At 41.4% G+C, this 15231-nt stretch overlaps 1 protein-coding gene across 4 annotated transcripts in view; it reads right to left on the bottom strand.

Annotated features, from left to right (window-relative positions):
• The window catches only part of col4a3 (collagen, type IV, alpha 3), a 119732-nt gene that overhangs the window by 64227 nt on the left and 40274 nt on the right, over positions 1 to 15231 (bottom strand). For 3 of the 4 annotated variants that reach the window (XR_011983387.1, XM_072701760.1, XM_072701762.1), the window contains 7 exons: positions 11790 to 11954; positions 11568 to 11660; positions 9965 to 10060; positions 9236 to 9306; positions 8647 to 8835; positions 4900 to 5068; positions 4535 to 4627 (listed from right to left, as the gene is read on the bottom strand). Coding sequence is in view for 3 of the 4 variants with exons in the window: in XM_072701760.1 (XP_072557861.1) it covers positions 4535 to 4627; positions 4900 to 5068; positions 8647 to 8835; positions 9236 to 9306; positions 9965 to 10060; positions 11568 to 11660; positions 11790 to 11954 (876 nt within the window). In the remaining variant the exon portion in view is untranslated. The remainder of the gene's footprint in view (positions 1 to 4534; positions 4628 to 4899; positions 5069 to 8646; positions 8836 to 9235; positions 9307 to 9964; positions 10061 to 11567; positions 11661 to 11789; positions 11955 to 15231) is intronic. The other variant, XM_072701761.1, reaches the window with a different exon arrangement.

The following is a 15231-nucleotide window of genomic DNA, read 5'->3' as shown; positions in this document are numbered from 1 at the left end:
CTCACACAAACAGACTCATGGGGATTCGCAATCGAGTTTGGAGGAACCAACCATTCAGCATAACAATTAGTTAATAATCATCATTAAATAATAATTAATTGAAATTTTATTAATTTCATAACATATTGGTGGAGATATTAAAATTTACCTGAACTAAATATTCCTACACAAAAATTCACAGGTAACAAAGTGTCATGGCATTCAGGATGATGGACTCAAAGGGGGTTTTATTTAACTGAATGGGAGCAGGGAAACAAACGAGACTGAAAGGTGTCAAAACAGAAACCACACAAGACCAGAGGGGCTGAGCCCCGGACCAGGTCATTACAGGACAGAACCAGACAGGACAGGACACACGGCAATACAGGCATGGAACAGACAGGGGACAGACCAGGGACTAAAAGGACAACAGGAAATAGCAACACCGAACAGGACCAAAAACAGACCGAAGACAGAACCAGGCATCAGGGAGAACAGACCAGGGACCAGGGGAACAAATGCCAGACATTAACTACTGAGCAACTGAGCAGGAGAGACGGCGACCAAGACAAACTGAAAATACCACACCTAGGAACAACAGTTGGACAAGACCCAGGATATAGGACAAGAAAAATGACAACAATAAGGGCACAGAACAGACCAAGGCAAAACCAAGGATAGCAAAAAGGACACCCAACCTGACACACACCAGGACAAGCCGGACAGGTAGAGCAACCATGGTGACAGGGATAGAAACACAGGGTGGGGCCAGAGGGGGCAGAAGCCAGGACAAAATCAAGGCGGGACAAGGAACCGAGACATGGATCAAAGTATGACTGGAGGTCTAGAAAGTCTCCCAGAGCTGGGCACTGATCGTGATATATGGACCCTCCTGAGCCCTATCATCGGCAAGGTGGGGTCTGGCAGGACTGTAGGACCCAAGAGCTTCAGTTGAACCATAGGGCCAGAGGGCACCGAGGGGCTAGCAGGGTCAGAGGGTGCTGAGGGGACAGCAGGGCAGGAGGATGCCGGGGGAACTGTCCTCTTCCCTTGGCCTCAGCAGGAGGGTTGTCCAGGCCAACACCATTGACCACAATGCACTTAGGACTGGGTCAGTGTGGACTTTGTGCTGAGACGGGGGCCCATGGAGCAGGACTTAGGGCAATGCCAGAGGGTCCCACTCTAAGTTCTCCGGTGGAGCATCTTCCAGGTTAACCCAACCCAGCCTGGCATGGAATGCGAAAACCGCTTGCAGGGAGCCAGGAGTCTGCGAGGAGGCCACCAAGGTGACAACAGGAGATGGGTTCAGGCAGGACACACGGAGATGAGGTGGGTGCTAGAGGGACATAGGGAAACGAAGCAGGAGCTGACAGGATGGCAAGAGATGTAGCAGGGGCTGACAAGACAGCGGGAGATGAGCAGGGCACAGTTGGGACACCTGGAGGCAAGCAGGGCAAAGCCAGGACACCTGGCATGACCACTCGGGTTCCCTGCGGGATGGCACAGCTGTTGCAAGACCTGGTGCAGGTGATGTTGCCCGGAGGCAGGGACTGGGGTGGAGTAGCCTACTCTAGGCTGGGAGCCTGAAATGCGGGTGGAGTGGTCTTCTCTGGGCCAAGGGTCCGGAGCATGGGGGGAGCAGTGCTCTCCGGGCTGGGTGCAGGAGAGGCAAGGACGGACTTGGGAGGCATAGCAGTGGTGAGGACAGTGGTGAGGGCTCTGGAGCGGACCCCTATCAGCTTGACTCTAGTGGTTTTGGACAAGCAATGACCCCTTCCAGGCTGACCTCTGGAGGCTCGAGTGTGGCAGCAGCCTCCCCGTGGTAGGGTTCTGGAGGCACCTTAGATAAACGAGGTGGCAGTCACAGGCACAGCAGGCTTCCTTAAGTTCTGCCTCCCGTGGCTGGAGACAGTGGGTGAATCTGCTGCTTGCTATAGGGAGCCGGAGAGTGGAGCTGTGGCTAGATGCAGGGAGCCAGCGGGTGGAGCTGTGGCTTCATGCTGCAGAGAGACAGTGGGTGGAGCAGCTTCATACTGCAGAGAGGCAATGCGCTGAGCAGCTTCAGGTAGCAAAAAGGCAGCAGGCTGTACTGTGGTGAGCAAAGTGGCTTCACAATGCTCAATGCTGCAGAGCAACGAGCAGAGAGGAACCGGTGGCCTCTGTGGCAGGCTTACCATTAGTGACGGGTGGCGGGAAACTGGCGAGCTCTGTCTCAATGGTGGGCTCCACCTCAGCATGGAGCGGTGCGCTCACCTCTTCACGGAGGACCCCAAGGACCTCCCATATCACTGTCACCTCTTTGACCTCTGAATCTGGTGAGAGGGCTTCTGTATGCCCCCTGCAACTCCTGGAGATGGGCCAATCCACCGTGACTTCTGCTAGCTAAGCCAGGTTTACATGAAACAGCAGGTTGTGGTCAGTAGTAAGGACCCGGGGTATCCTCCACATCTGTCCTGGGGGTGGTCGGAGGGTTGTTGATGCTGGGAGCCAGGCGTCCCATCCTATGGGTTCCTATACTCGGGGAATGCGGTCAACCAGTGCTAGGGCGCCTTGAGGGAAGAGCTGGGTTGATTGTGTCACTTCATGCAAGTCGAAGGACTCAAAGGCAAGCGTTTCGCGAAAAAGGAGTTTTATTTAACTGAACGGGAGCAGGGAAACAAATGAGACCACGAGGGATCACAAGAAGAAAGCTAGTATAGGGAAGGACACAGGGAGACAGGAGGAGCAACATCAATGACCGGACTGGGAATGAGGAGACAAACAGGTACTCAAAATACAAAGACTAATGAGGGGCAACAAGCAACAGGCATGGCTTATCACAGCCACGTTAGGGAGGAGATAGGAGGGTCAGGCGGACATAATGGGCAGGACATAACACATAGAGACTAAAAGATCATATACATACACCTCTATGGCACCTAAAAAGTCTGAGAAAAACAAGTTGGTCTTTAGCCTGGATGTAAAACATTCAATAGTGGGGTCTGATCAAACATTAAGAGGGAAGCAGTTGTACAACTTGGGCCCATCCACATAGAAAGCATGGTCTCCTTTACACCTCAATTATAGTTTTGGACAGAAAGCAGCAGCTTATTGGATAACCTCAGTGCTGTAGGAGGACAGAAGGGATGTATGAGGTGACTGAAATTAGCTGGAGATAAAACAGTAAAATGTCACTGGTAAGCAATGTTTCAAAGGTAATATGACATGATTTCTTAGATTTTGTTAACAGACATTTTGCACAAGCTGAAGACTAGACAGAGTAGTCAGATTAACCCTGAGATATACAGTACATTACAGTTATCCAGGTGGTAAGAAATAAAAGCAAGGGTTCCCAAAAAGAAAACATGTGCTTGACTTTGTTTAAAACTCTAAGATGACAAAAAGAAGCCTTAATAACAGCATGCATTGGTCAAATCTAAGATCAGTGTCAAATAAAATGCCAAGATTTTTAATGTAGTGTTTGATATAACTGGAGAGTGGCCCAAGGTTGCAGATTACATTCATAACAGCATCCAGATATCCAAAGATCAAAATTTCCCACTCATGTTTAGTTTTAAGAAGCAGCTAGCCATCCAGTGCTTGATGTCATTTAGGCAGTTGAACAGACATTTCACTGCACCAGGGTAGCCAGGTCTCAAAGGGAGTCAGAGTTGCGTTTAGTCAGCATAACAGTGGTAGGATACTCTGTGCTTTTTATAATATGGCTTGGGGGTAACATGTACAATGAAAATAAAATACAGATAAGGACTTATCCTTGTGGTACACCAGGGGTCTCCAACTCTGGCCCTGGAGAGTTACTCTCCAGGCATTTACCTGAGAACAGGTGTGGCTCATCAGAAGCCAGGTAGGATAGAAAACTACTAGACAGCAGCTCTCCAGGACCGGAGCTACTGTGGTACAGCATATAAGAAACGGCAGGGTCAGACGATAATCCTTTAAAATACAGTGTTGTGCAAAAGTCAAGGGACATATTTAAAGCTGTTTATCTGGGAGTAAATTTGGGGAGAACTAAAAATTTAAGATTAGAACATATGCAAATTAAGAGTAACAATAAAAACTAAGAGGAATTTCTTCTCTTTGGAATGTCACTGATATCTTGCTAGATAGCTAGAGAAACACCTCTTCACTTCCCAAATCTCTCCTTAGTGCCACCTCAGCCATTTAATGTATCATTGAATTTCATCACAAGCTCAGTTAATTAATTAGTTTTAAAAAGTCAGTAAATACATTACCCTTATGAGGGGTTCTTGTGAACGAGTCAAAAATACAAGTGTGTACTGGGTGTTTGCTCCAAACACTGGAATAACTTTAGGAGAGGTTTTACAATAGCTAAGCTAAAACACTTTTGTGGACATAAATTCACAATTTTACACCAACGCGAAGACCACTTAAATGTCATTTTCTTTGACTGCCTAACACATTTTCACAGTACTGTGCATTTGTCATCCCAAACTGTTCAAAATAAACTATTTATCACACTTCCCATGGAGGATGCCGCCTTTCGTACAAGAGAACAGTTCCATTGTGCAGAACACACATATCTCTTGTTGCTTACCTAGCTGCCCTGGGCATCCTTGTTTTCCATTTTCTCCTGTAGGGCCCCTATCTCCAGGAGTTGCCTTTATTCTGCCTTCAGACCCCTTCTCCCCTACAGGTCATAGGGTAAATTGTGCAAGCACAGGTCATGAATAAAGAGAGAAGTTACTGACTCTTTCAGTGCCTATAAGCAAGATGAAAAACTGAGAGAGGTATTAAATTATGGTCACTCTAAGCAGAAAGTTAAGTAATAAGTCTTCATAGAATGTGCTAGACATATTTGAAAAAAGTTTTGTGGTATAATATATTCCATTATACTTTAGACTGTAGTGTACTTTATTATGTCTTAGTAATTAGGGTTACAGTATTGTATCAAGAAAATACCTGGCTCTCCAGGTCTCCCTCGAAGACCTTCAACACCTTGGATTCCCTTCTGTCCTTTGAATCCTGGTGTCCCATAGCCAAGTGAACCCTGCACCCCCTTTCTTCCTTGAGGTCCATGTGTTCCAGGAAACCCCAAGGGGCCTGGCTCTCCTTTTAGGCCTGGAGGTCCCTGTATTGAATATATTTAGCTAGTGCAGTTTAAATTTGGCTTAAAACACAGATATAATATTTAATGAAGATTTAATGAATGAAGCTGCGCAATGTTTTTGTGAGTGTCACAAAGTAAGGGGTACGTTTGTTGTTATGAACCATTGTATTCAACTATTATTTATTTATATAATGGGCTTTATGGCAGTCCAGTTTTAAGTATGAGTCATCTGTAAGTCAAACATTCTTAACCTGGGGACTTACTGTATTATTATAGTATTGATTTGGTATTGATATCAAGGTACCAAGGCTGGCCAAGTCAAAAATTGGTTATCGGTTCCAGTCCACTCTAGCTTACAAACAAATATTTTCAAAGCAAACATACCCACTGTGGGTTTATTGTGGGCAATGTGGGCAGGGGCAACCTACACTATACTACCAGTCAAACGTTCTTGCACACCACAAGTTTTTACCACTTTTCCATTTATTTCATAAACTGTAGATTTAAAAATTCTTTTTAAGCATTGGAAAGTTTAGTGAACAATTATAAATGAAAATATAAGTCAAATAAAACAAGTTTTATTAACTGGTTGTGTGGTGATGGCATAATCAAACTTTAGGCTGTCCTTTAACTTTAAATGCACTAGTTAATTGTTTCATCCCATGAAACAGAGCAATATTTAATGTCCCTTGTAGAAAGAATGCCTTGAATTTTCTCTGCTGTTATAACTGTTAGAGGAGGTTACTATGATGAATGAAAGATATGACATTTTCTTGCTAGTAAAGATACTCAAATGGTGAACTTACTGTAAATGTATTTGTTAGCAAAGAATATTGGGTGTATTTTTAGTAAATGTTAAGTGAGAAAATGTAATGTGGAAAATCTTAATATGTGCAAAAACTTTTGACTGGTAGTATATGATGATGACTATTGATGTTTGTAAAGAAAAAAAATAATGTTACAATCTATTATTTAAATTAAAGTACTACACAACTATAATGGCTTGCCTATTTATATTTAAACTAATTGCATCTATAACTGCCCACTTTATAATCATATGCTACAATACAATCTATGCATTTTTACTCTGGGTTGCCTGTAAGATGCAGAACTAAGTAAATGAATATGTAAAAAAAATATGTTTAGAATTAAAACAAATTGTTTACATGTCAAATGACAAAATAGCATAAAATATTTTATTGAGGTTTTGGAATATATGTTGAAGGAGTATGACACAATGCAATGCATAGTGCAATAATATCTTTCTTAATAAGATCTACTGCAGTAGGTGGCAGTGGGGTTCAAGTGGACTTTGTGTAGGTAAGAACATAAGAACACAAGAAATTTACAAACAAGAGGAGGCCATTCAGGCCAGCAAGCTCATTTGTGGAGAATTCAACTAATAGCAAAAAGTTAAAATCTTATCTGGCTCAGATTTAAAGGAACCCAATGTTTTAGCTTGCAGAACACTAACAGGATACTCCATACTCGAACTACATGCTATATAAGAAGTCAAATCCGGTTTAAAATGTCCTCTTGCTAATTACCACCTATGGCCTCAAGTTCTTGTATTTGAAGTAATATTGAAGTAAATATTTGGTTGACCAGCATCCTGACCTAATATAATCTTAAATACCTCGATCATGTCCCCCCTTAGTCTCCTTTGCTTGAGGCCGAACAGATTCAGCTCAGCTAACTTCTCCTCATAAGACATTCCTCTAAGACCAAGAATCATTCTTGCAACCCTATGTTGAACCTTTTCTAAGGCAGCAATGTCCTTTTTAAGGTAAGGTGACCAAACCTGCACACAATATTCTAGGTGGGGTCTTACCAAGGAATTGTACAATCTTACCATCACCTCCCTTGACTTAAACTCCATACACCTTTTAATCATTTCCCAACACTGGCAGGAGTGGGAAATGGAAGCACCAACATACACACCAAGGTCTTTCCTATAATCAGCTACCTTTATTTCAGTGGACCCATAAAATATCTATACTTTATATTTCTGCTCCCTGCATGGATTACCTTACATTTGTCTACATTAAATTTCATCTGCCAGGTATCAGCCCAGTCACTAATTAAATCAAGGTCCCGCTGTAGCATCTTTGCAGTTTGTTCAGTATTTACTACATCATCCACCTTGGTGTTGTCTGCAAATTTAACCAGTTTATATCTTAGTGTCAATATTATTAATGTACATTAGGAATAATAGTAGTCTTAATATTGACCCTTGGGGTACCCCACTATGAATGCAGACCCACTGTGACATTGTGCTTCTAATAACTACCTGCTTCCTGTCAGTTAACCAGTTTGCAATCTAAGCTGTTACAGTTCCTAAAATACCTGCTGCTCTGAGCTTAAGCAGAAACCATTTGTGGGGGACAACATCAAAGGTCTTCTGGGAAGCTAAGCAGATCACATCACATCATTGGTGGATTACTAATATCCCCTTTTTTGAATATGGGTTAGGGTGCATCAAACCCCCCAAGTGAAAAATATTTTCATGGCTATATAAAAAAAATGTTCTATCTGTACTAAAAACACACTGTGCAAAATTATTTGAAATTTGGATAAGTTCTACCGGGTCCACAACAGCCATGAAATTCTGAAATAACGGCAATAATTCATACTTTGGAATAGTTATACTGCAAGCATTAATGATTTTATGTTTTAGTATTTAAAGTGGTTAATAGTGGATATCGATGGCACCGGGGAAAAACCGCGTATCCAACAATTTGTCAATTTTACAGGGGAACGTTTTTTCTAAATGGTGGAAGTAAAACGTGACCTAGATTTGAGAGCACTTGTGAACATACTGAAAATACTGGTGCTAAAATCTGAGCCTCGTCCATGTTCACAAGCTACTCACTTCCAAATCACAGCACAGACTGATGTCCCTTACGCGAAAATTGCATGATATGAAATGGATGTGGTTTTGTTTAGTTGCTTTAGTTTCGTTCCCGCCCATTTTTCACTTACGCGGATTGCGCCATACTATAGTGCACTTACGCGGTTTTTCCCAGGTGCCATCGATATATCAGTCTTCTTGATGTTCACTATCAGTTCTTAAGATAGACATACTATTATACTTGCCCAGAAGTATATTGCTATTATATTGCTGCTGGAAGTATTGCTCTGTAACAGTAGGCCTATGCCCTATACACCTGTACCAACTATATCAGACATCAGACATGTATCACAATAATTTAATAATTTAATTTGTGCATTTAAAATATATTTGTGAACTTCTGAAGTACCTTCGCTTTTCTTGCGTTTATCATTATTTTTCATATTTTCAATCTAGATGTGGACCCGGTAGATGTTAATCAAAATTAACGAAATTTTGCCCAAATTATTTTTTCATCCGGTAGAACATATTTATTATACAGCCAAAAACATTTTGAAAATCAATGGGGGTTTGATGCACCCTAATATGGGTGTTAAATTAAATGCTTCCAATCAGAAGGAACCACACCAATCCAGTATGGGCTGTCTACAGAAAACCAACTGGAGGCCCAAGCAGGTAATGTAGTGGGGGTCTAGTGAGGGCAAACCCACAGTGGGCCCACATGGGATTACACTATTCAGTCACTCACCAGACAGCCTTTCGGACCCAGCTGGCCCTTGGCTCCTGGACACCCAGGGACCCCATCTTTACCACACATTCCAGAGACACCACGTTGTCCAGACAATCCTTGGTCCCCCTTCTCCCCCATCTGATTGTAGGTGCCCATAACCCCCTTTACCCCTGGTGGGCCTCTTGGACCAGGAAAGCCAATGGAGCCCTGTGGACATACAACTATTTATATAGAGTGCATAAGCAATTCACAAACACTTGCTTACTTCTAAAATATATGTATGCATTGTGGCACCAAATCTGACAGAATCATAATTGAATCTCTGATCGGTGATTGTATGCTTGAAGCACAACATGGGAGTGCTTTTTCTGATTATCAAACACTCTGGCCAAGCACAAAGGGGTGCAAATACTGTCCTTGGCCAAGGTAGTCCTATTAAAAGCTAGTGTTGAAAAGTTATTCTACAAGCTTAATTTCTATTATGATGTCACATTGGTATAACAATGTTAAATCTTTTTAGGATACTTCAGCATTGTATGCATGCATATCAGTGACATCATGACTTTGTGTGGTGGTTAGTCCACAAAGCAGATAAACTAATTATTACCGGTAGACCAGGTGGACCTTGAATCCCTTTTCTACCATGGATACCTTTTGGACCAGGCATTCCATCTTCACCTATAAGAAAATTCCTGGGATTATTATTCTTAACATTGATTCAGCTGTAAAGGTAGTGCTTGAAGTGGGCCGGAACGCAGCGGAACACAGTTCCGGAACTTCTGTATTTTCGTCTTTTGGGTTCCGCCACTTTTTTCTGCGTTCCGGTACTTACTGAAACTGATCCGACGCAGCGACAGAGGCCCAAGAATAGAAAATATCACAAGACCGATAAAAGACTACATTACCCATGAGCCACGACAGTGCCCTATCATATGCATCCACTGAGTCCCAACCAATCGCATCAGCTTTAGCCCTAGTCTATTGTTAGGCCTACAAGTATCACACTGGTCTGGTTCATGTTGTTTTAATGGTTTTTCAGTATTCCATTTGTGAATTAGAAAAAAGTAGCCTATGCCTATAGGTTATTGCTTGGAAGAATGATTAAATTAAAATAGTTTTTGAACCAACACATCCTAAAGACTTGATTATTTTTTCACCGCACAAATGTCAAATGTCGGAAAATTAGAGTTCCTGCACTTATTTTTTCCCACTTCAAGCACTGTGTAAAGGTGATTAATTATGCTGCTCATAAATAAGTGTACTCTACCCAGTGGTCTTATCAGCTTTCTTCCCCGTTAGCCCTTGTGTGTTTTAGTATTAGGAATAAATGTCTTACCTTTCAATCCACATATGCCTGGTTCTCCAGGGGGCCCTGGGGGGGCGGGGTTATAATGTGGTAAACGACACACTGTGCAAGTTTCACCCTTTTGACCTGCATCAGAGAGATTACCACACTGTTCACCCCAATAGGAGAACCCTGAGCAGACTGCTCTCAATATTGGACAATGACCGTCACCCTCTGCACACCACTTTCTCCAAACAGAAGAGCATGTTCAGTAATAGGCTTCTGTCTCTGTCATGCAGAACAGACAAGCTCAGAAGGTCCTTTGTCCCTAGGGCTATACAGCTCTTCAACGTCACATGGAAGGGGAGGAGTGTGATGGACTTAAGTGTTTAGGTCTGTATAGCACACTGCCCTCCTGATATTTTCCTTTGTATTGTTGCAGTATGTACAGTACTGTGCAAAAGTCTTAGGCAGGCAAAGAAAATGATGTTTAAATTATCCTCGTGTTGGTGTAAAACTATGATATTATGCCTGTCAAAGTGTGCCAGCTTTGCCATTTCAGAATCTCTGCTAAAATCTCCCTAGTATTTGCAGCAACCATCCAGTGCAGCCATGTATTTTTTGACTTGGCCACTAGCACACCTCTTACAGCTAGTCAATCTGTCACTGACTTTTTAAACCAATTTATTTAATTATTTAATTGAGCTGTTGATGAAATTTAACAAACTCATGGAATGGCTGGGGTGCCCCTGAAGAGAGGTTTGGGAACTGACGCGGTGTTCATCTAGCCATCCAATTAGATATCAGTAACTTTTTAGGAAACAGAAGAAATTATTGCTAGTTTTTATTGTGTTACTCTTAATTTGCATATGTTCTAATGTGAAATTGTGTTTTTTGTTCTAAGCCAAAGTACACTTGCTACCCAGATAAACAGCTTTAAACATTTCTTTGGACTGCCTAAGACTTTTGCACAGTACTGTATGTGTGCGTGAACGCCATAGGTCTGTGTGCCTATGTGTATGTATACTGTGTATAAGCTACTGGACACCTAAATTTCCTTCCGGATAAATAAAGTATCTCTCTCTCTCTCTCTCTCTCTCTCTCTCTCTCTCTATCTATCTATATAGCTAAGCTCATTTAAATCAATCAAAAACCACAATTTTCCTAGTCTTTTTTTCTTAGTGCATGTCTGTACATTATTGTTTGCTAGGTACCAGAACACAAGTTACCATTGAGTTTTGGATCTGCAGCAACCTATTTGCGATCTTCCCGCAATGTTTGTGAAGTTGCCTAATACACATGTTCTCACATGGATGTCTTACCAATTAGCAAGACGACTTAAAAAATATATCATAGAGAATATAATGGGGCAGTGATAAATGCCCCATTTTTCTTCTGGAGAGAAATTTCCATTTCTGAACTCTTCAAATTCATCAGACTTCATGCAACTTTTATTCAACTTCCTGTCTATTAAGTTCCAACTCAATTTGTTCTGACATAACAGTCAAGGCGGCACAGTGGCTCATTGGCCAGCACTCAAGTTCAAGACACATGCAGATTGCCCATAAAGTGTATGTGTGCCATCCGTATGCTGCCCAGATGTGTTCTGTGATGGACAGACTACATAAAAAACAGCAGAGGAAGCAGGACAAACCAAGTGGTCCAATTTTTCCATTCACTCCTTGGCACCCTGTTATGCCCTTCTGTCCCTGTTTCCCTGGGGGTCCTAATCGGCCTTCTAGAGGATCTGTTAGAGAGGTTACACATATGTTATGAGACAGCATCCACAGGCTAAGTAGCTGTTATGAAACTGACGTTCTTTTCATTGCAGTGAAGACAAAATATCAATGGAAATCTACAAGAAAGGGGCAGTTACTTGCTTGCCCAGGGGGTCCTGGGTCACCAGGGGGACCGGCCACTCCTCGAGGCCCACACGCTCCTGGCAGACCAATGACGGGGGCAGCGCAGTCACCTTTCTCTCCTTTCTGACCAATACACCCCAGAGGGCCCCGCACTCCAGGGGGACCAGGGGCCTCCCAACCTTAGAGGAGAAAAAATGTTACTACCAGGTTTCTTGTGTTTATTAATGCAACTTAAAAACATGTCTGTGTTTATGCAGGGTTGCATAGTGGTGCAACGAGTAAAACTATTGCCTTATACCTCCAGGGGCCCTCTCAAATTTCCCATAACTTGCATGTCATTGTACATCTGCATAGCTTAAGCTGCCTAGGATAGATTCCATGCCCCACTGTGGCCCTAATCAGGATAAACAATGGGAAGATGAACAAACATGCTTATGTTTGTGTGTTAGAGCATACTTGTGTATATACCAAGGGTGTGAAAATTAATGCATCAATGCATTAGCATTAATTTTAATGTCACAATGCGTTATCTCTTTGATTACCTTAGCACATGTTAATTTTGATACCGCATTGGGAGAATAGGGGAAAGATAAGTTCTGATTAGTTTTAAAGTTTTAAGAACATTGGACTGGCAGTAAACTGTTAACTTTTGGACAACTGTATGAAAATGATTAAGCAGTTTTATCATAGTCTATAGTCCAACAGGTTTAAAAATATATTTTTATTATTCATTCATTTTATTTAAATTGTGAAACTTTTATTTTATTGAAGGTTAATAAGGATCTTTGTAGTTATGAAGTGCACTTTCAGGGTCGTCAGCTACTGTTTTTTGAGCCACTTGTGAAATACGTTTTAGATTTGTTGCAAAATATACACCTTCTATTTTGAGAGCAATGTCATAAACTAAGTAAAAAATCTGTTGGCGGATATCTATTATAGTTGCTTTATTTCTTAATTTTGAGACTTCTGTTTAGAATTTCTATACTAAATAAATGTTATGGCACCGACATCCGGCTTGGCACCCAGCGCTCCTGAACCCCATTTGTTTGTTTTTCAACTGTTTTTTCTGCATTATGCTCTACTGCTACAGTCAGTAATCAGTCACAGTCAATACACATCTTAACATCAGGGAATTTATACTGGTGTAATTTATGCTGGTGGCTTTACCTCCAATCCTATGTCAACTGGAGTTAATACTGGACTTTAAACCTCCCAAGGGAGACTTGAGTGGCTGCCGGTGTTACGGGAAATCATGATGTCACCTGCTACTTTATTGTTAGATGGTTTCTCTGTTGTTTTAATGTCTTTCTACAAAATTGGTGAGGTTAACAAGCCATATATGCAAAAACAAAGCACGTCTTTTTGATAATAGTTTAATTTTAATAGTTTAATTTCAGTTTACTCTAGATATACCTCCATTCACATTTTTAATTACTTGTCATGTGTGAATGCACCATTTGGACTGCTGCAAGACATCCTGGATTTCAGGAAGTAATGTTTCTACCTCATATTTGGGCAAAGGAGTATGTTAGGTGGCTGAAGGTCATTCAGATACATAATTACATGTGCATAAATGAGTGTTATTAGTATTAAGGTCCAGAGTTACCGTGTGTCTATTTTAGGGAAACCTACATTTTTGGTTTATGGTAATAATGTTCCCCCTTATAATCTATGCACAAATATATTATTGTTAGCTGAAAAAGTGATACAGCTACACATTTCCATGTAAATACAATAGTATCACCAATTTGATGTCCTATAATTTCTGTATCTGTGTGTTAGCATAGGAAACCATGCATCATAATGTTTTATTTGAACTGGATTATGTCTGAATGCTTACAAAGACATCATTGCCAACAGTAGTTGAAAATGTAAGGAGTAAGTTTCTACAATTAAATTGAATAATTAGAATAAGCAATATCACATTGATTGTCATGCATAATATATGTTAAGCTGAGTTGGGTAATTCAGGTCCAGAGAGTAAATGTTCAGACAGGGATTTTGTTTCAACCAATGAGTTGAGTACTCTGTGACTCTTTATGCTCAACTGGTTGGTTGAAAGAAAATCTTGGTCTGGACTTTAATGCTCTGGACCCAACACTGAATGCTAAGTCCTACAAGCAATATTGCAGTTTTCCAAACAACCATCTATTAGCAGCAATTTAAACTATTTTAAGTATCTTTAGAAACATCTAAAATATGTGCAATGTTTTTGTTATATGGCATGTTCAACTAAACACTTTCGTAGAATGACATTAAAATGACAGAGAAACCGTCTAACTGAGAGTAGGTGATGTCATGATTTCAAATTAGCACACAATAGTAAGAACATGGGGGCTTGAATTTCCCATAACACCTGCCATTCCTCATGTACCTCTTTGATATTTTGACCACTGCTTAGAATACATGGTGCCAACATACTGTACAGACATCAACTAAAAAGGGCCAAACCAACTAGGACAACACTTAAAATATGGACTCCAGAGGCAACTGACATGTTCTAGGACTGCTTGGAGGCTAGTTATCACCAGTGCTTTCATCCACCTTCAAGCAGTCCATCTCTGAATGCCAGGTACCACCCTGCTTTAAAGCATCTATTATCATCTCAGTCCCCAAGAAGGGTAGATCACATGCCTGAATGACTACAGACCTGACATCTGTTGGCATGAAATGCTTTGAGAGACTAGTCCTATCCTATCTAAAGTCTATCACAGGACCTCTCCTTGACCCTTTACAGTTCGCCTATAGAGCCAATGATGCAGATAATGCTGTAAACTTCAGCCTCCATCACATACTTCAGCACCTAGATAGGCCAAACACCTACGTCAGAACACTGTCAGTGGACTTTCTTCTTCTACCCTGTAGTCTGTGAGACCGTGGGGGCACCTCCTGATGCTTTGACAACCAGCTTCTTCCACTTTCTTCTGTTTTCGGTCTGTCTCAGCACATCACTCAGCATCATTCCTGTCATTCGTCTTCCCACCTCTTTCTCTGTCTGCCTCTTCTTCTTCCCCCCTGAACAGTTCCTTGGAGAATTGATTTGGCAAGGCCGGATGATCTGGAGATGTGCCCGTACCACTGCAGTTTTCGCTTCTTCACTTTGGTAATGGGTTTTTCATAAGGGCCAATGTACTGTCTGATTCTGTCTTGCACTGTTTCATTTGTGATGTGATCTTTGTAGGAAAGTCTTCAGAAACACCTAATTTCAGTAGATTGTATTCTTCTTTCAAGTTCCGCTGTCAGAGTCCAAGACTCACAGGCATACAGGAAGATTGAGATAACCAGGGATTGCATCAATCTGATTTTTGAGCTGTGTATAATATTCCTATCTTGGCAACTTTATTTATAAAGCACTTTTCACACAACGAAGTTGACCAAAGTGCTACAAGTGTATCAGAATAAGAATGTCAAAAATAAACTTAAAAATCACATCTAAAATACATTAAAATTAAAATA

The sequence above is a fragment of the Paramormyrops kingsleyae genome, chromosome 17 (assembly GCF_048594095.1).
Source record: "Paramormyrops kingsleyae isolate MSU_618 chromosome 17, PKINGS_0.4, whole genome shotgun sequence".
NCBI lineage: Eukaryota > Metazoa > Chordata > Actinopteri > Osteoglossiformes > Mormyridae > Paramormyrops > Paramormyrops kingsleyae.
Note: the sequence above shows the minus strand (reverse complement) of the source record. Positions and strands in the feature narration are given on the sequence as shown.